The sequence below is a fragment of the Rutidosis leptorrhynchoides genome, chromosome 1 (assembly GCF_046630445.1).
Source record: "Rutidosis leptorrhynchoides isolate AG116_Rl617_1_P2 chromosome 1, CSIRO_AGI_Rlap_v1, whole genome shotgun sequence".
In the NCBI taxonomy this organism is placed as follows: Eukaryota; Viridiplantae; Streptophyta; class Magnoliopsida; order Asterales; family Asteraceae; genus Rutidosis; species Rutidosis leptorrhynchoides.
This window is the reverse complement of record NC_092333.1, coordinates 717,757,284-717,778,035: the sequence shown is the minus strand read 5'-3', so window position 1 is coordinate 717,778,035 and position 20,752 is coordinate 717,757,284. Positions and strand designations below refer to the sequence as shown.

At 32.2% G+C, this 20,752-nt stretch overlaps 1 protein-coding gene across 1 annotated transcript; it reads right to left on the bottom strand.

Annotated features, from left to right (window-relative positions):
* Nucleotides 1–1,946: 1,946 nt before the first annotated feature.
* On the bottom strand, nucleotides 1,947–3,512 carry LOC139854533 (uncharacterized). The gene is made up of 2 exons (XM_071843834.1): nucleotides 3,449–3,512; nucleotides 1,947–2,398 (listed from the first exon to the last, which is right to left on the bottom strand). Exons 1-2 carry the CDS (start codon nucleotides 3,510–3,512, stop codon nucleotides 1,947–1,949), a joined length of 516 nt encoding a protein of 171 aa, XP_071699935.1.
* Between the last annotated feature and the right edge of the window lie 17,240 nt (nucleotides 3,513–20,752).

The following is a 20,752-nucleotide window of genomic DNA, read 5'->3' as shown; positions in this document are numbered from 1 at the left end:
TAATATGTTAGCCGGAGGAAGAAAAAAAACTTTGTGAAGGACATATTAATTTCTTGTTTAACACTTGATCCACATGTACGTTGAATTGAGTTTAATTTAACCGGATCAAGGTAAAGGTATAAATTTCCAGCTACGTAGCTAACACTACACAATATATTAATTGTGCAGTTGTTGTCGTTTATGTTTTTCCCCTATCATATCATTTTGCTCCACCGATTCACTAGATAAAACTTTAATTTTCTCTCTTTTCTTTACTTATTCGAGTGCTTCTTTATTTTTTTTGTAGAAATGATATATTTCACATAATTTTATGGATAAGAATCCTCGGAAAATTTTCACATGATTGATCATGTTACATAGCTTTTGTGAGGAGTAAAAAAAAGAGGGTCACCATTTATTATTATATTTATATATTTAGTTCTTATATTTATATTTATATTTATCTATGCATAAAAAATAGCTAGCTTGATCATTATATGAGCAAATTCTAACCCTTAAATAAGATGAAAAAGAAAATGGAGTAAGAAAGATGAAAAAGAAAATCAAATTGTTGTCATAAAATTACGTGAGAATTCAAATAATATATAGATAATAGATTTTATTACGATTTAAGATTCAACAATAAATCAAAAAACAAAACAAAATACCCAAAAATATGATTAAATGAATGAGATATCAAAACTACACAAGCCCATGTAACAGTTAACAACACAGGAATAAGATTAAAAAGATGGTATCCTGATCAAGAGTTTAAGTGTAGTTTCTGTGGCAAACAAGAAGATTCACATGCTCATCTTTTTTTCAAATGTGATGTTACAAAGCAGATTTGGGAGAATATTAAAGGCATGTTGGTTTATAAGGGTTTGCAGAATGACTTAGTGCATATTGTTCAAGATATTGCAAGGTATCAAGCTGCTAAAGATATCAGAAATATTTTGAATAGAATTGTTATTGGTGCAGTTGTGTATTCTATTTGGATGGAAAGAAATAGAAGGATTTTTAGAAAGGAGGTGAAAGTTGTTGATGTGATCTGTAAGGAGGTAAAGAGGTTTATTCAAGATAAATTGTCAAGCCTTATCATTAAGAACACAAAGAATGTTAAAAAAGTGGCAGATCTATGTGATATGAAGATAGTTGGAAACAAGCTGCAGATGTGTTAGGTTCTTTTTTGCAGTTTCAGTGTTTTGTGTATTGGTTTGTTTTGGTGTTTGTTGTTTTCTTGTATGGGTTAGGAAATTCCCTGCCCTTTTGTATTGTTCAGAAAATTAATATATTCTCACATTTTGAAAAAAAAAAAAAACACAGGAATAAGATTCATTTTTTGTATAACGATAGAATTAACCATTAGGAAACGTAAATTTACTGCTAAACGGAATTTTTCTTCTACGTCTACGAAGGTTCTTTGGGCTACTCGAAAAGTGAGTTGCCGCCAGTCATAGATCACAAGTAACTTTTGCAAACTACGATGACCTCTCACATTAAAAAAAGTACATAAACACTACATGAAATTCGGGATAAACTACATTGACTTAACGGTCAACACCATACTTCAAGTATTCTCAATTAAGCACCTACTCAACAACATAATCAACAAGCTATGAGGTCCTCTACATGAACAAATATCTCTACATTATAAGTCCTGCACTAACAAACTTAAATTAAAACCATATTAAACCCAACATGCTAAGATTGAAACCACTAACATATCCTCATTTTAACAAGACGACTAATATATAGTAAGTTAAGAGAAATATTACTAATATATATATTCGTAGGAGCTTCACGTGGAAATCGTGATCAATAAATTACACAATAATTGATGAACACATATTAAATGATGTTAGCTAAGTATGGAAGGAACTTTTCTTGTTAATTACAATCGTATAAGGTTAGGTTTGATAAGGATGATGATTTGGTTCAACCAAATAGTTAACTAGATGCCGTGTTTACTCCAATTGGGCTTTGTAATTTTCAAGGGCTTGATTTATTAGATTCTCTACAAACGCTCCTTGGCATCCTGGTGGAGGACTTGGATTACTGCCACCTTCTGGTCCTCCATCACCGCCTTCTCCTCCTCCACCACCACCACCACCACCACCGCCACCCTCGCCACCACCACCTTCTCCAGAAGGAGGAGATGAGCCGCCATCAGAAGGTGGTGAGCCGCCATCAGTTGGTGGCGGCTTTAAAGCATCAGGAGGAGCTGGTTTCTTGTCTTTTTCAGGAGATGTGTTGTTACATTCACTATAGCAGAAACAATTGTTTTTACCTTCAACTACATGGCAAGCTCCATGCTCTTGCTTTTCCCATTCTCTACACTTTTTGTCACATTCTTTATTTTCACACTTTCCAGAATATGTCTGGCTTTCTGATTCACATAACTCCGCCTCGACTATTTCTGTAACGTTCAATTCATTCAGACAAGAGAAAAGTTAGACGACTAATTTATTCAATTTAATTAATTATCAGACGACTAATCTGTTCGGGTGAAATATGTACTCCATATCAAATAAATTTCATAAGTTATGTAATCTTATATGACTTTTTAATCTGTTGAATGGAATTACTTTGTAATCTATATACTTATATAAAAAGGAGATTTGTTTTGCTTCTTTGTCAACAAAACTATTTTTTAAGGGGTTAATGACAAGTAAACTTACATTTGTCAAAATCTCAATGATTGTGATTAAAATTTATTAAATAAATGATTACTAACAATATTAGAGAATAAAAAAATTAAAAAAAATGAGAGCAATTTAGTACGGGTAATTTCAAGAGATTGTTGTAACTAACCAATTAGAAAAATATGTTTAATTATAGTAGAACACAACGATCCTTACAACAACTCACGAGTTAAATATAATTTGTTTAAGAAAAAAAAGTAAACAGCCCCTTATTCTATGGCAAACCATATAGATTAATTAACACTTGTGATCGAATTAGTAGACAACTTACGATACATATTCATTATTGCGTATATTTTATACAAACTTGGAACGTTATCTAAAAATGATTTAAGAGGTTTTTATAGCATCAATACGAGTTTTTTTAGGAAAACAATATATATAGGAGCTAATTACCGTTGTAATTTGGGTTGGATTAGAATATTCACTATGCATTACAACGAAGGGAATTGTTGTGTTACAACAATTACAACTGATAGAAACCATTCACTATGGCATTGGATTGTGGTGCCGTTGTGGGTTGAAACCACGGAGGTGACCACGATCGTGTTTTTCTGTTTTTTTTTATTGGCTAATTTTTTTTTAGTTTCTTTATTTACTCAAATACCAATTATATTTTACCACATCACTCACAACATTCATAACATTACAACACAACATTTTATCACAACGCTCACTCAATCCCACAACAATGCTACGTAAGCAAAAATCCCCCCACAACACCACAGGAATTTAATTAGCGTAGATAATGGTCTTATATATACCTGAGATAGCGATTAAATAAAGGATCAGAAGGACTCCAAAGGCTGCAAAAGCTCTTGTTGCCATTGGGATTAATTAATTAAGCTGTAGAATTTGCTATTAGTTGGGTGAATTGAAGATTTAGAGTATTTATAGAATAAAAAATGAGGTAAATGTGGTTTAATAAGTTAAATGCGTGTAGAAGACGAGCACCAATTTTCAAGAAAAAAAATCAGTTAGCTAGAGTTAATCATGAATTTAACAACAGAGTGTGTTCTTTTTAGGCTTTTAATATGTGAAAGTGTAAAAATACAAAAACTCATAGAGATTAATCAAGCTCTTCTATAGTTATGTATCATTTAGTTTTTATAACTACATATAATTTGAAAAATATTAGAAAATAACATGTGATACGAGGATATAATGTATATGATATGCTGACGTGATTTTTTTAGTGATACGAGTAGTAATTAGACTGTTCACAATCATGACACTTGTCAAAAATAGACACATGTGTTATATCAGCGACACTTCAGCAACTTCTTTCTAAGACTTAACCTATCACATTCACTAGTACCCATGCTTTCCTACGACATACGCCGCACTTTTAATATTTATTTTTTATTCAAAAGATTATTATTATTATTATTATTATTATTATTATTATTATTATTATATTATTATTATTATTATTTATTATTTAAATGTAATGTAATAATTCAAACATCATGTGCATTTGACTTTCTCATTTATTCGGTCCCATATAAATGTAACACACTTTTGGATAAGTGTTCCAAACATTTATAAGATGTTGATTCACCCCTATGTAAATATTCGTCAAATGCATCGGGCGCAACATCGTATGCTAATTGTCTTATAGCGGACGTACATTTTTGAAAAACATTAAAACCAAATAAATCGGCTGAATCCCGCTTTTGACGAAAATTCAATATAATCGGAAATAGGTTCTTGATTAAAATTGACTATACCTCGACATACGGATAAATAAAGACTTGCTCATACAGAAGCGTCTTCGGAACTTATCCTCTGAAAATGTGGGCGTGTCGGAAAAATAATCTTTGAACAATTGTTGAGCTTTTTCTTCACGATCTCGTGGAAAATGTCTTCTAGGAGCTTTAAGTATAGAAACAACTTCTTGTTCTTTTTCATCTTGCTCTAAAAGATTGATAAAATCGAGTGCCTGAAGTGTATTATATTCATTTGCAATTGCAGAGGTCTCTTCATAATGTTGATTGTCATGATCCATACACGAACGTTTTTAAAAAAATCAATAATTTTTTGTAATATTGAGTGATAGTTTTTAGTGGTGTAGAATGTGTGAAATAGAGTAGTGGTTTATATAGAAAATAATTTGTAATTAAAAAAAATAACCAACCGTTGGCAATGGCTATATGCCACATTTATTATTTTTTTAATCAAAAATCAAGTTCTAACGTCTTCAAGTATGGTTAAACACGACAGAATGGACGACGGCCTAGCAACGGCGCCGTTGGTGGACGGCCGAACGGCGGCCCAACGAAGCAACCGTTGTGAGCAGTCTTAGTATTGTTTGTCAACCTCTTAATGTAAACCAAACTATGAGAAGGAGGATTCTATTCCTCACTGTATCTGACCTCTTTGCTATTTTTCCGCTGTGCTCCATCTTTTTTCTCTCTTTTTATTATGTTTTACTTGTTGCATAGGTTTGTAGTGATGCCCATAGGTTTGTAGTAATGCCAATAGGTTAGGATTTCTTTTTCCAGCGGCTTAATTTTTTCCATCGCCGTTCTCGTGGCGGAAAGAGTTTAGGTTGATGGAGGTTCTTTTTTCAGTGTGACGTCTCTTTGTTCTTCTAGTCTGTTTCTTTCTTTTTTCAGCAGCAACATAACGGTTATGTAATATTCCAGTGACTAATCCGCCGAAGTTCCCTTTAGCAGCATCGAGTGGAGGTCCACCACCCTGGTTGGTGGTGGCCACTGGTCATCCTAGTGTTAGGGTGGCTCAGCGTTGTCTTTCTTCCTTTCATGGTATGCTCGTGGCACTTCCTTGTTTGTTGGCGGCAAGTAGCCACTAGAGGAAGAGTCACGAATGAGTCAGGTTTGCTTTACTTTGGTTGCTGTGGTGGTCTACACCCAGTTAGTGGTAGCATTTTACGGCGGTTAAATGTTGGTGAATGCAGGGAGCTAAACTTCGTGGGCTGTTCGAATTAATCATTACCCGATTGGTGGTGTTTGCTCGTTGTTTTACTGGTGTCGACAGAGGAGGTGGCATGTGGTTTTGGTTGCGGGATTGAGTTGCTTGGTTTGCTGGTGTGTTTCAAGTTCTTTCCATTCCGGTGGCGCCTCCTGTTAGAAATTAAATAAAAATATTCTAGGATCAGACATAATGTCATCATATCCTCATCGATGACATCACATCACAACTTTCTCATAGCAGATCATTCTTATTTCGTTTCCAAAAATAGAGATTTTACTTCTGTATTTAGAATATAGTCGTTTGTGTATTGTCTATAAATAAGACACATTGTAATCGATCAAGATAACCAATACTGTAACGACCCGGAAATTTCCGACCAAATTTAAATCTTAATCTTTATATGTCTCCGATACGATAAGTAAAAACCCTAATTTTGAGTTTAGAAAGTCTGAAATCTAGATCTGGATAATTAGTTACTCTCTTGACCAAGCCTGGCGATTCACGAACAATTATGTGTATTAGATATACAACTTTACATGAACGTATTTGGTTAACGAGACTTTGATTTAAGAACGTAAATGACCAAACTACTCAAATAAACATATTAATTAATTAATAAATATAATCTAAAATAATAATGTATAATATTATGTACAAGTTAAAATATAGTTATTATTTTATTTACCTTTAGTATTATTATATTAATACTAATATTCATTATATTATTATCACTTTTATTATAAGTATTCCTATTTTTATTGTTAGTATTCTATAATTAATAATAGGTAATATAAATATAATTCTTATTAAATAGAATTATTAGTAATACTTATATACATTTATTATTAATATTGATTATTTACTGTAAAAAAAAAAGAAAAATATATAAAATAATAATAGATATAAATATTTTCGGATCTGAATAACAGATAAATGATGACATTTATAGTCGATATATATATCAATATGTAATAGACAATTTATAACTGATATTTTTGGCTAAAAAAAAAAATAACAATAAAATAAATAAGATAAAATAAATAAGATAGAATAAATAAATAAATACTGATCTATCTATAAAAGTATCACGCGTGCCTTAATTCCCTATCAGCTATTATCTGTTTCTTCTCCCTTTGATTACCCGTGACCAACACTAGAAACCCTACCAACACAAAACGATAATCGACCTTTATTTCAATCATTCGATTATCATCATCATCATAACTATTTTTTTTTTACACAACTAATTGCTGTTGCTACCGAATGAATCAAACCAGGTTTCAAAGGAAGAACCCAATTCTCCTGTGTTCACGTTTTAAAATATTGAAAACCTTAAATCTGTTTGATATTTTAAAATCTATTATAGCAGTTTTGTTAGGAATATATTAAGGGATCTTTATGCAAAAATTCGTTTTTCAATTCATCAAATTGAGTTTAAATTCAGGATTCAAGGTTACGAGATTCAAAAGTCAAATGGATGTTTTGCAATTTAATTAAAGTTATAAAGATTATGTCCGTTAAAAATTGAGAGTTCTTGAGGTTTCTATGTGTAAATTTAATACACTTTTAATTTTATAATCATCACTAAAACAGGTCCGAAATTCAAAGTTTGAGTTGTGTTCATCGTGTTCATGAGGGCTGTGGAGTTTAAGTTGTTTTTGAATTGTTTTGTTAATTCCGTTCTTCACAAAATCGTTCTGTTAAAATCACAAATCCTAGTTTTATCCTCTTAACTCACTGTAAGAATGAAGATTGAAAAGGGTGTTGGTCGATTGGATTAGTGGGAATGAAGAAGATGAACACGATTTAATAGTTAAAAGAAACTAGAAACGGAATTATACCAGAAAAAGGGTCACGGTTGGATGGTTAAGGGGTTAGTGGTATGAACGAGAGGTCTCGGGTTCGATCCTTGCTGGATGTAACTATTTTTTTAAGGGACTCTTAAGGTACTTTTTAATATCAAAATTTTTATTAATATTATTATTTTATTTTCATTATCATTATTATTATTAACACTAGTATTAGTATTATGATTATAATTATTATCTCATTTATATTTATAAGTATTATAATTATTTTAATGTTGGTATTATAATTAACATTATTACTAATATTATCCTAATTATAAATATCATAACTATTAATATTATTATTATTATTATTATTATTATTATTATTATTATCATTATTATTATTAATATAAACATTAGTATTATTATTATTAAACTTATTATCATTATAATTATTCTTGTATAATAATTATTTTGTTATCACTAAAACTATAAATATTATCATAAAAAGGTACTTTTATATATAAAATATGTTCCGTTATACTTTTATTACTAAAAGATATTAGTTAAACTATAACAACTAATATATAAATATATATTAAACCTTAATATATAGTTTTATTTTTTTAATGATAAGTAATTATTATATAAAAACATATAAACCAAATATATTAAATCTATCTATATAACATATAACATAATAAGTATATTATTAATAGCAAAATATATATAATTGATCGATTACGTTTACATGTATTAATAATTATACAAATGATATAGGTTTGTGAATCGAAGGCCAACCTTGCATATGTTAAATGATGTTATACGTATTTTTACTACAAAATACTGTATGGTGAGTATATAGTCCCTTTTAAACTTTAAATATTTTTGGGCTGAGAATACATGCGCTATTTTTATAAATGATTTACGTTATGGACACAAGTGACTAAAATTACGTTCTACAGGGGTTTGAATCAAAAATCCCCTAGCTTGGTAACTTTAACTATTGGTTTATGAACTGGTAGGCGCGAATCCTAAAGATAGATCTATCGGGTTTTACACCCCCACCCAGATGTTGTTCTAGTCACTACTAAACTAGAAGAACGGATGTTTAGTACTTCGAGGTTAACGGAACGCATTTGATTCGGTGCACATATTATCATAACTCAGGGGTACACACTCTTGTTAAGGCTAGTTACCGGGTGCCCACTGCTTGGAATGCTTTTCATACACTTGCAAGTGTATTATATTTTTATATATGAAATCTTGTGGTCCATAGTTATAACACTGCTAGCATCAAACCTATATACCTCACCAACTTTATGTTGACTTTTTAAAGCATGTTATTCTCAGGTACGAATTAAGTCTTCCACTGTGCGTTTGCTCATTTTAAAGACATAACTTGGAGTCGATCATCGCAATGGAACCAGATGTTGTTGATTTCGTCCAGGGGGATAAGGACGGGTCTTCACAGATGGTATCAGAGCGGTGGTCTTAGTGAACCAGGCCTTGCATTAGTGTGTCTGATTAGTAGTTGTTAGGATACATTAGCGAGTCTGGACTTTGACCGTGTCTACATGTCAAAAGTTTTGCTTATCATTTCTAGTCGGAAATCATCTGCTTATCATCCTTAGGAAATTGACTGCCTATCATTCTCAAGTCTAGACACGTTCTACTGCATTTAGTGCATCGATAGTGTATAGACGAAATTCCTATCATAGTGTATCTGATAATTCCTATCTTAGCGCATCTGTAGACTTGCCTGATATATGCCGTAGGTTCCTTTGTAGTCTATGAAATCTTTGGTGTTATAGATATTCTATATAGCTAGAATATCATCTGATATTCAAAAATCATTTCACATCGATGATTCCTTCCATCCACCAAACTGCTAGTTTGACGATGAACCTGAAAGCACTTACCGACGAACTTGTTCGAGAAACCATTTACCCTCTCATTTCTAGAGTATCCCGTCACGATTATATATTAATCTATATTTCGAATCTTACTCAACCGCTCGTCTCAACCGTCAAACATTCCGTAGAAGTTAACGAACTACGCGCTCGTGTGACGACTTTGGAGAACCTGGTGCGAAGGTTACGAACACCAGCAGCACCAGCAGCATAATCGGTACCACCATTATCGACGTCGACAGTATCCTTATTATCCCTAAACCATAACCGCGCCGTAACTCTCAACATCACAACCTGTACCTCGAATATCAACATTTCACGCCTCAATATCACCATCTGTACTTCGAGTATGAACTTCGTTCTACACATCGATCTACATCGATTATCTTCGCTTTACGTATCATTCCACCTCATTTTACCATCGTCCGACATGGAAATTATGTAATCTCTAAAGTTTTAGAGATTATATAACCAAGTGCTAACAATAAATCAAATGAGTATAAAATCTTATTGACTCATTAAATCCATAATTACATCTGAAGAAAATATATATGCAAGTATATTTTCATAAAGATCGTAATTAAAAATTCTTTCGTGCAAACTGTTAATGATGAAAATATTTTAACGGGTGGGTAGTACCCGAGGAATATTTAAATTTCACATTAATAAGTTACATTGTACATTGTTCGAATCTGATTCAACGATCATTTACTATCCTACTTACAACTACCGATATACGTATCCGTTCACCACAGAATAACCATTTCTATTCAAATTTCATATTTGGATTTTGACCTATCAGAATCCAACAAGTGGCATAACGAAGAAAACATTGGACAAAAATAAAAAGTGTTAGAAACAAACGAATTAATTAATTGGAATTGTGATAGGATTTCACGCTAACTGTTCCGGCTAACTGTTCCCAGCTAACTGATTAACATTTAATTTATCGCAATTTACATTCTCGCAATTTTATTTATCGTCATTTAATTTCTGTTATTTACTTTTACGCACTTTAAATAACGGGACATGTATGCAAGGTTTCGACTTATCATATCGACCCATCTATATATATATTTCGGAACAACCGTAGACACTCTATATGTGAAGGTGGGAGTTGGCTATACAGGGTCGGAGTTGATTCCAAAATATATATATACTTTGAGTTGTGATCGACACCGAGACCGGTACACGGGTCACGATACGTATTATTTAATTCGAATATTATATATTAAATTATATATGAATCGTTGAACCATCGGACTATTGGACTGCTAACTTTGGACAATTAAAATGAATTAAATTAAAATATTGATTATAACATATGAAACTAAATAATTCTTCAAGCTTGCCACTTGATTTTATTCTTAAACCTCATATGTACCTCGACAATTACAATTCGCGTTAAAATCTTTCATAATTCTTGAAAACACCTCGATCGAGAAGTTGAACCAGCCGCACCTCGCCTATGGAAGAAAGATTCATGCATACAGTTATGCACCTGAAAAACTTTCGAAACCGAAGTTATAGTTAAAACATATCCGCGTTGAATTCCTTATTATTCTTTAGCAAAAACAACCATACGATTCCTTTTCAAAAAGCTAATTTTGTCACAGCTCCACTTCGACTTCTCAGCGAGACTACTCTTATTATATCCTCGATATTTATACCTTGTCCTTTCGCCATCGTTACCGGAGAACCTTTTATCCCACGACATCATCAGCAGATATACCAACAGCTCGTTATCTCTTTGGCAAAATCCGCAATTAGTATTTTGAAATTCTCACAGAACTTCTCCAGTTATACCTACAACATCTATCTCTAAGAATTTCATACTCCGAATGTGAAGTCTCTGAAAAACACCCTAAACTACGGATCAGTTCTTGAAATACTGATGAAGCAGCAAAAACTGTAAACGACTTTGACAGTCAAAAGTTGATGATAAAGTATAATGTGTTAGTAAAGCTCAGAAAAAGAGGAGGTTTGGAACTGAAAAACGGATTGAGCAAAGTATGAAGGAAGGTGTAGATAAATCACAAGAACTGAATCTGCTTTCAAAGAATCCAAATGATTCAGTGCCTGCTGAAACTGTTAGTGAAAACTCTACTCCATATTCTAAATCTTTTCAAATGATATTCTTCATCATCATCTTATCTAAGATATTATAAGATATCTTCATATCTTCCGTTATACATGCTCTTCAAATTTCTAGAGATATTTTTACAATTATTCTTATCTGAGATCATGTATCTCTCCGTGATATCTGCGTTACAACATAAAAGAAACTGTGTCAGTTTCTAAATTCGGAACCCTTCGAGTTTAAACTATGAATGCATTAAAGTAGTGTTGGGAACTGATACATGAATTAGTATAATATAATGAAACTTGATCAACTTCATTATATTACAGTAAGTCATGTTAAGTTTCTAATGAAATGTGATGATTCACAGTACCATCATCATATGTCATGTTACACGGCTCTTACATTCTATCCAATCTTTAAGTTTAGCAAGAAAATGTTCTCTTGATGATTCGGTCTTTTCCAAGATATTCTAGTAAATTGACAAATCAAAATCGTGTCATTACCCTTTCTTTCTAAGAGCATTAATTATGTTTAATTCAAATCTCATGCCTATAAACTCCGAACCATTGACTGCTTGACTTAAAGACGGGAAGAAGAAGCGAAGGGACAAATCCCCAAAATAGAAATTAGAATATAGATCGCAGCAAAAAGGAGAGAGTATTAATTATGGATGACAATGATTATAGAAAACAGAAACAAGAACATCGAAGTATAAGGGGTAGATTTATACTGAAATATTTGACAAAGAAATCGAAGCAGATTACCGCAATAAATCAAAGGAGATCCTGTTTTCTAAATCGCCGAAGAACCAAATCTTAATACGTAAGATTTTCTTTAATTCCATAAATTCCGGAAAAATCAATTTTAGTCACGTCATCGGTTAAAACGATTTCATATTCACTCATTTCATTCTTTTGGTGTTAGCTTCACTCGTGCGCTTCACATGATCGAATCGTTTTATCCATATTTTCCGATAAAGATAAAACTCTATTATCACCTCATGTTTGTCATGAAAACATTCCTATTGTTATTTATGACAATCTCTACCAAATTTCGGGGACGAAATTTATTTAACGGGTGGGTACTGTAACGACCCGGAAATTTCCGACCAAATTTAAATCTTAATCTTTATATGTCTCCGATACGATAAGTAAAAACCCTAATTTTGAGTTTAGAAAGTCTGAAATCTAGATCTGGATAATTAGTTACTCTCTTGACCAAGCCTGGCGATTCACGAACAATTATGTGTATTAGATATACAACTTTACATGAACGTATTTGGTTAACGAGACTTTGATTTAAGAACGTAAATGACCAAACTACTCAAATAAACATATTAATTAATTAATAAATATAATCTAAAATAATAATGTATAATATTATGTACAAGTTAAAATATAGTTATTATTTTATTTACCTTTAGTATTATTATATTAATACTAATATTCATTATATTATTATCACTTTTATTATAAGTATTCCTATTTTTATTGTTAGTATTCTATAATTAATAATAGGTAATATAAATATAATTCTTATTAAATAGAATTATTAGTAATACTTATATACATTTATTATTAATATTGATTATTTACTGTAAAAAAAAAAAGAAAAATATATAAAATAATAATAGATATAAATATTTTCGGATCTGAATAACAGATAAATGATGACATTTATAGTCGATATATATATCAATATGTAATAGACAATTTATAACTGATATTTTTGGCTAAAAAAAAATAACAATAAAATAAATAAGATAAAATAAATAAGATAGAATAAATAAATAAATACTGATCTATCTATAAAAGTATCACGCGTGCCTTAATTCCCTATCAGCTATTATCTGTTTCTTCTCCCTCTGCTTACCCGTGACCAACACTGGAAACCCTACCAACACAAAACGATAATCGAACTTTATTTCAATCATTCGATTATCATCATCATCATAACTATTTTTTTTTTACACAACTAATTGCTGTTGCTACCGAATGAATCAAACCAGGTTTCAAAGGAAGAACCCAATTCTCCTGTGTTCACGTTTTAAAATATTGAAAACCTTAAATCTGTTTGATATTTTAAAATCTATTATAGCAGTTTTGTTAGGAATATATTAAGGGATCTTTATGCAAAAATTCGTTTTTCAATTCATCAAATTGAGTTTAAATTCAGGATTCAAGGTTACGGGATTCAAAAGTCAAATGGATGTTTTGCAATTTAATTAAAGTTATAAAGATTATGTCCGTTAAAAATTGAGAGTTCTTGAGGTTTCTATGTGTAAATTTAATACACTTTTAATTTTATAATCATCACTAAAACAGGTCCGAAATTCAAAGTTTGAGTTGTGTTCATCGTGTTCATGAGGGCTGTGGAGTTTAAGTTGTTTTTGAATTGTTTTGTTAATTCCGTTCTTCACAAAATCGTTCTGTTAAAATCACAAATCCTAGTTTTATCCTCTTAACTCACTGTAAGAATGAAGATTGAAAAGGGTGTTGGTCGATTGGATTAGTGGGAATGAAGAAGATGAACACGATTTAATAGTTAAAAGAAACTAGAAATGGAATTATACCAGAAAAAGGGTCACGGTTGGATGGTTAAGGGGTTAGTGGTATGAACGAGAGGTCTCGGGTTCGATCCTTGCTGGATGTAACTATTTTTTTAAGGGACTCTTAAGGTAGTTTTTAATATCAAAATTTTTATTAATATTATTATTTTATTTTCATTATCATTATTATTATTAACACTAGTATTAGTATTATGATTATAATTATTATCTCATTTATATTTATAAGTATTATAATTATTTTAATGTTGGTATTATAATTAACATTATTACTAATATTATCCTAATTATAAATATCATAACTATTAATATTATTATTATTATTATTATTATTATTATTATTATTATTATTATTATTATTATTATTATCATTATTATTATTAATATAAACATTAGTATTATTATTATTAAACTTATTATCATTATAATTATTCTTGTATAATAATTATTTTGTTATCACTAAAACTATAAATATTATCATAAAAAGGTACTTTTATATATAAAATATGTTCCGTTATACTTTAATTACTAAAAGATATTAGTTAAACTATAACAACTAATATATAAATATATATTAAACCTTAATATATAGTTTTATTTTTTTAATGATAAGTAATTATTATATAAAAACATATAAACCAAATATATTAAATCTATCTATATAACATATAACATAATAAGTATATTATTAATAGCAAAATATATATAATTGATCGATTACGTTTACATGTATTAATAATTATACAAATGATATAGGTTTGTGAATCGAAGGCCAACCTTGCATATGTTAAATGATGTTATACGTATTTTTACTACAAAATACTGTATGGTGAGTATATAGTCCCTTTTAAACTTTAAATATTTTTGGGCTGAGAATACATGCGCTATTTTTATAAATGATTTACGTTATGGACACAAGTGACTAAAATTACGTTCTACAGGGGTTTGAATCAAAAATCCCCTAGCTTGGTAACTTTAACTATTGGTTTATGAACTGGTAGGCGCGAATCCTAAAGATAGATCTATCGGGTTTTACACCCCCACCCAGATGTTGTTCTAGTCACTACTAAACTAGAAGAACGGGTGTTTAGTACTTCGAGGTTAACGGAACGCATTTGATTCGGTGCACATATTATCATAACTCAGGGGTACACACTCTTGTTAAGGCTAGTTACCGGGTGCCCACTGCTTGGAATGCTTTTCATACACTTGCGAGTGTATTATATTTTTATATATGAAATCTTGTGGTCCATAGTTATAACACTGCTAGCATCAAACCTATATACCTCACCAACTTTATGTTGACTTTTTAAAGCATGTTATTCTCAGGTACGAATTAAGTCTTCCGCTGTGCGTTTGCTCATTTTAAAGACATAACTTGGAGTCGATCATCGCAATGGAACCAGATGTTGTTGATTTCGTCCAGGGGGATAAGGACGGGTCTTCACAAATACAAGCATTCTTCTTATCAAATACGATCAGTTATCTTGTTCAATTCTTCTTTTTGATTTCATAACATGGTATCAGAGCAGTGTTACTGATCCAGGATCATAAGCAACACTCTAGAAGCTCAAATCATTTACCAGTTTTTTTTCAATTCACTGTTAAAACACAGTGGGGGATGAAGATAGCAGTTCCAGCCAAATTAGTCAATTGACAAGTCAATTGGCCAAACTACTACAAAACAATTTCGAATCTCAATCACAAAGACTGCCTGATTCATTAAAGATCAGCATAAGTCTCAACAATTCCAATTTTGCCTTATGGTCGAAACTAATCAAGGTTGCAATTGGAGGCAAGTCCAATGCCCTCCTTGATCATTTGACAAAGGAACCTACAACTCAAGATCCAAAATGGGTCCAAGAAGACTTCGTTGTCTTCTCATGGATCATCCAAAACATCGAGCCTCAAATTTCTTCTAACCTGACCCAATTCCCAACAGCAAAGTTACTTTAGAATGCCTTGGTGACAACCTACAGTTCTGGAAGGGACAAGATTCAGACTTTTGACCTTCATGTCAAAGCCAATAGCATCCAACAAGAAGGTAAATCTGTTGAAGAACTTTGGTTAATTATGCAGGGAATTTGGGGTGAAATTGAAATAAGGGATCCAAACCCTATGGAATTTGCATCTGACATCATAAAATACAACAACATTCGATATGAGCAAAAGCTTTTTCAATTTTTAAATGCTTTGGATCGAAAGCATGATAATATCAAACGAGAAATTCTAAGGATGGATCATTTACCTTCGGTCGAAGCAGCATATGCTGCTATTCGAAAATAAAACGCCCATCAGACCATATTCAATACAAAACCAGAGCTCCAAAACCACTCCGGCATCACCACCGGTCTGGTTGCATCAAAAAACAATGATGGAACAGTGCTCATTGCACGAAATCAACGACGGTCCGACCAAACTAGGTCATCATCCCGTGATAAAGATGATCTCAAATGTACCAAATGTGGGATGAAACGGTATGCACGAGAGCAATTCTTCCAAATCGTAGGATACCCAGAGTGGTGGAACGATGGTCATAAAAGGGCAAAGCTATTGTAGCAACAATGACGGCAACCAGAGGTAACCATGAGGCCAACAACTCCAGCACCACCGTTAAGGGAGCCTTCGGCCTTATTGGAGCAGATGCTCCATCATCTTCAAATGGAGAAGAAGGTAAATTAGGGTTAGGGTTTTTAATACCCAAACCCGGTTCGTTTGAACCAAAGGTGGGAACGGGCACTTTTAACCCGATACTTGGGTTGTGTAAAACGATTGGGCAAGGTAAAATCAATTGGGCCAGATACTATAAATAATTTAAGTGGGCTAAAAATTATTAATACAAATCAGTCCACTAATGATAAGAATCAATTACAAATTAATCCTCTTTTAAAGGGAAAGGTCAAGGTTAACCCCTCTGGATTTCAGAATTTACACCTTAAACTCAAATTCAGTATGTTTTTTAAAAATAAATAAAAAATGTTTAAAAATCTTAAAACTAAACCTACTTTAAATGACAACAATCTTTCTCATGCTAATTGTGTTTCCAACACTTTTAAAAACGATGATTGGATAATTGATTGTGGTGCTACGGACACCATGACATATGATGAAACCGACATTTGTGTAAAAACAAAAGCAAGTAAGAACAAAATCAAAATTGCTAATGGTGGAGAGATACAAGTTAAAGGGGGAGGAACAATTGAAATATCTTCGACTCTAAAATTAAAAAATTGCTTATATATTCCTGATCTCTCATACAAACTTTTATCGGTTAGTCATGTCACTAAAGAACTCAATTGCATCGTTTTATTATACCCAACATTCTGTATATTACAAGATGTCAGAAAAGGGAAGATTATTGGTCGTGGTACTGAAAGGGATGGTTTATACTATGTTGATGAGGTTACAAAAGTGGAAGTGTTTTACTAGCTCACGGTACCCCTGATAGACAAGCTTGGCTGTGGCATAGACGACTTGATCACCCTTCAACAAACTATTTAAGTATTTTATTTCCTAGTTTATTTTCATCCAATAAAACACTTCAATGTGAAACATGTATTTTGGCCAAAAGCCATCAAAATTCTTTTCATAATAGCAATACAAAAACTGAACGTCCTTTTTCATTAGTCTATTCTGATGTATGGGGTCCAGCAAAAGTTAATAGTGGACATAATTTTTAGTACTTTCTTTTATTTATTGATGATTGCACACGTATGACATGGACCTATTTTTTAAAAAATAAATCCGAAGTTTTTGAAAAATTCACTAACTTTTATTCAATGGTCTATACCCAATTCAAAAGTAACATTCAGATCTTACGATCTGATAAAGGGGGAGAGTTTGTGAACTCTCAAATGAAAACCTTTTGTCAAGAAAAAGGGATTATTCATCAAACTTCATGCCCTCATACCCCTCAACAAAATGGGGTTGCTGAAAGCAAAAATCGAATATTATTAGAAATAACATGGGCTTTAATGATTGAGTCCAATGTTCCCAAATCCTTTTGGCCTGAAGCTCTTGCTACCGCCACTTATCTTGTTAACCGACTTCCAGCAAGGGCTCTTGAATTTAAAAATCCTCTCCAAGTCCTAGCCAACTTTTTTAAACCTCCTTCAAACCTTACTCTTCAACCTCGGATATTTGGGTGTTCAGTATTTGTTCACATTCCAAAAACCGAACGAACAAAACTAGATGCCTGTGCCGAGAAATGTGTCTTTGTCGGTTATGGTGTAAACCAAAAAGGATATAGATGTTATAGCCCTAAAAGAAAACACATGTTCACCACAATGAACTGTGATTTTGTAGAAACTGAATATTTTTATAACCAACACATGCGTCAGGGGGAAACTGAAGCTAGTGACACTGTGGGTTGGCTTGATATACCGTCATCCTCAGGAGTTCCACATAGCGTACCACCTGTTGATACCAAGGACAAGGATCTTCCCGATAACTCTCATGTAAGTACAGATTTCTCCGAAACTGATCCTGCTAACCATGAAAATGAGGCAAGTGTGTCAGTACAGGAAAATGAGGAAAGTATGTCGGTACCGGAGAATGAGGAACATATACATGTTCAAGAAACCACAGGTGAAGATCTTGAAACCACAGGTGAAGATCTTGAAGAAACCAGTCAAAACAATCAAGTTGAAACAAGTCAAACAGATCAACCAGAATCTCAACCCGAGAATGAGCAACATGGAACATACAAACTTCCAGCAAGAGCAAACAGAGGAGTACCACCCAAGAGATATGACCCAGACAAGGAAGCTATGAGGTCCAGATACCCGGTGGCAAACATTGCCACTGGGAACTTAGCTACTGAAGCAAAAAAATTCACTTCCGCATTATACTCTAAGAAAATTCCGACTATCGTTGAACAAGCCTTAAAATCACCAAATTGGAGAAAAGTAATGGAAACCGAAATGAAAGCTCTCAAAGAAAATAATACATGGGAGAAATGCATACTTCCCGAATCACAAAAACAGTTGGGTCTAGGTGGGTATTCACAATCAAACACAGGGCTGATGACACCATTGAGAGATACAAAGCTCGTTTAGTGGGCAAAGGATACACTCAAACCTATGGTGTTGACTACTCAAAGACCTTCTCACCTGTTGCTAAAATCAATACGATCAGGGTACTATTCTCAATTGCAGCAAACAAAGAGTGGCCACTTCTTCAATTTGACGTGAAAAATGCCTTCTTATGTCATAACCTGACCTTAACCATAAGGACGAATACAATAACATATGATTTCATCGCGAGGTATTGACCTCTATATGCGACATTTTTCAAAAACTGCATTCGTTTTTACAATACAAACCATAGCTTTTATTACAAATACAAGGTTTAAACAACTTAATAATGATTATCTTTTAGCGATAATCTTAGACTTACAAACTTTACATGTGATAATAACAATACGACCTCCAACATATTTTACATTACAAATCCTCCGATATGCAGTTTTATTTTTGACACAAATATGCATACTCAAGATCTTGCTTAAATTCAACATGTTGCAGCGGAAGCTTTTAGTTATCACCTGAGAATAAACATGCTTAAAACGTCAACATAAAGTTGGTGAGATATAGGTTTAATGCCGGCAGCGTTATGAATATAGACCACAAGATTTCATATATAAACGTTTTAATAAAAATATTCTAAGTTGTTGAGCACTTGATAACCATACTTAACATTTAATCAACGTCGCATATTCCCTTTATTATGAAATCTTAATACACCTTACCAAGTGTAGTCACCGAAACGAAGTACTGTGCAACCGTTGAATACTGGTCGTCCAGTCCAGTTGGGGTTGTCAGGCCCGATAGATCTATCAATAGGATTCGCGTTTACAATACCTCATGTAAATAATAGTTACCAAGTTACAGGGAAGTATGCCAGTGGTACAATTCAACGTAGAATATATATTTTTAATCACTTGTGTCCATAACGTAAATCATAAAATGCATGTATTCTCATCCCGAAATATTTAGAGTTTAAAAGTGGGACTATATACTCACTTTTGTCTTGAAGGTATTTAACTCGACTTGGTCTCCGATAGATATCACGAACCTAACCATATATATAATATATCAACATATTTTCTTTTCAAGTAATCGTTACATATATATATATATATATATATATATATATATATATATATATATATATATATATACACTTTTAATACTTTTAATATTTTCTTAGTCCGTAGTTAGCAGTCCGATGTTAGTGGTCCACAATTAGTTGCTTAAATAAAATAAATAAAGACCCCATCGTATTCGTGTTGATCAGAATTAATCTTGACTCATGGTACCATGTTGTCAAATGACGTGTTGCGTACATAAAGTACCGTGTTGTCAAATGACGTGTTGCGTACAATCATGAGGTCTTATGATTAATCTTCTCGTGTTATTTACGGGTGGTCCTGAAATATATAAAATAAAATCATAAGTAAATATATATTAAATATTATGTTAATTAGCCAAGATATGATTAATCCGATTTTGTCATAATATGATATATTACAGGTCTTGAAGTGTTTTTAAAAATCAAATTAGAAGGATCTATTTAGTTTGCGAACAAGTTTGAAATCACTCAAACTATGTTCTTGTTGTTAAAATTTTATAACACAAAATAAGATAGCTATATAAATATGAATCGAATAAGGTTATGAATAAGGTTACTACCTCAAGTTACTTGGACAAAGCTACTGGAAAAGGTAAGAAAATCTTGGAATCAAAAGAGTGGTGGAGTGGGATTGAAAGATTGGAAGT

Coding starts and splice junctions, on each gene's coding strand:
- LOC139854533 (XM_071843834.1), bottom strand. CDS start 3,512: ATGGCAACAAGAGCTTTTGCAGCCTTTGGAGTCCTTCTGATCCTTTAT. Junction 2,399..3,448: donor TTATTTAATCGCTATCTCAG/GTATATATAAGA, acceptor TGAACGTTACAG/AAATAGTCGAGGCGGAGTTA.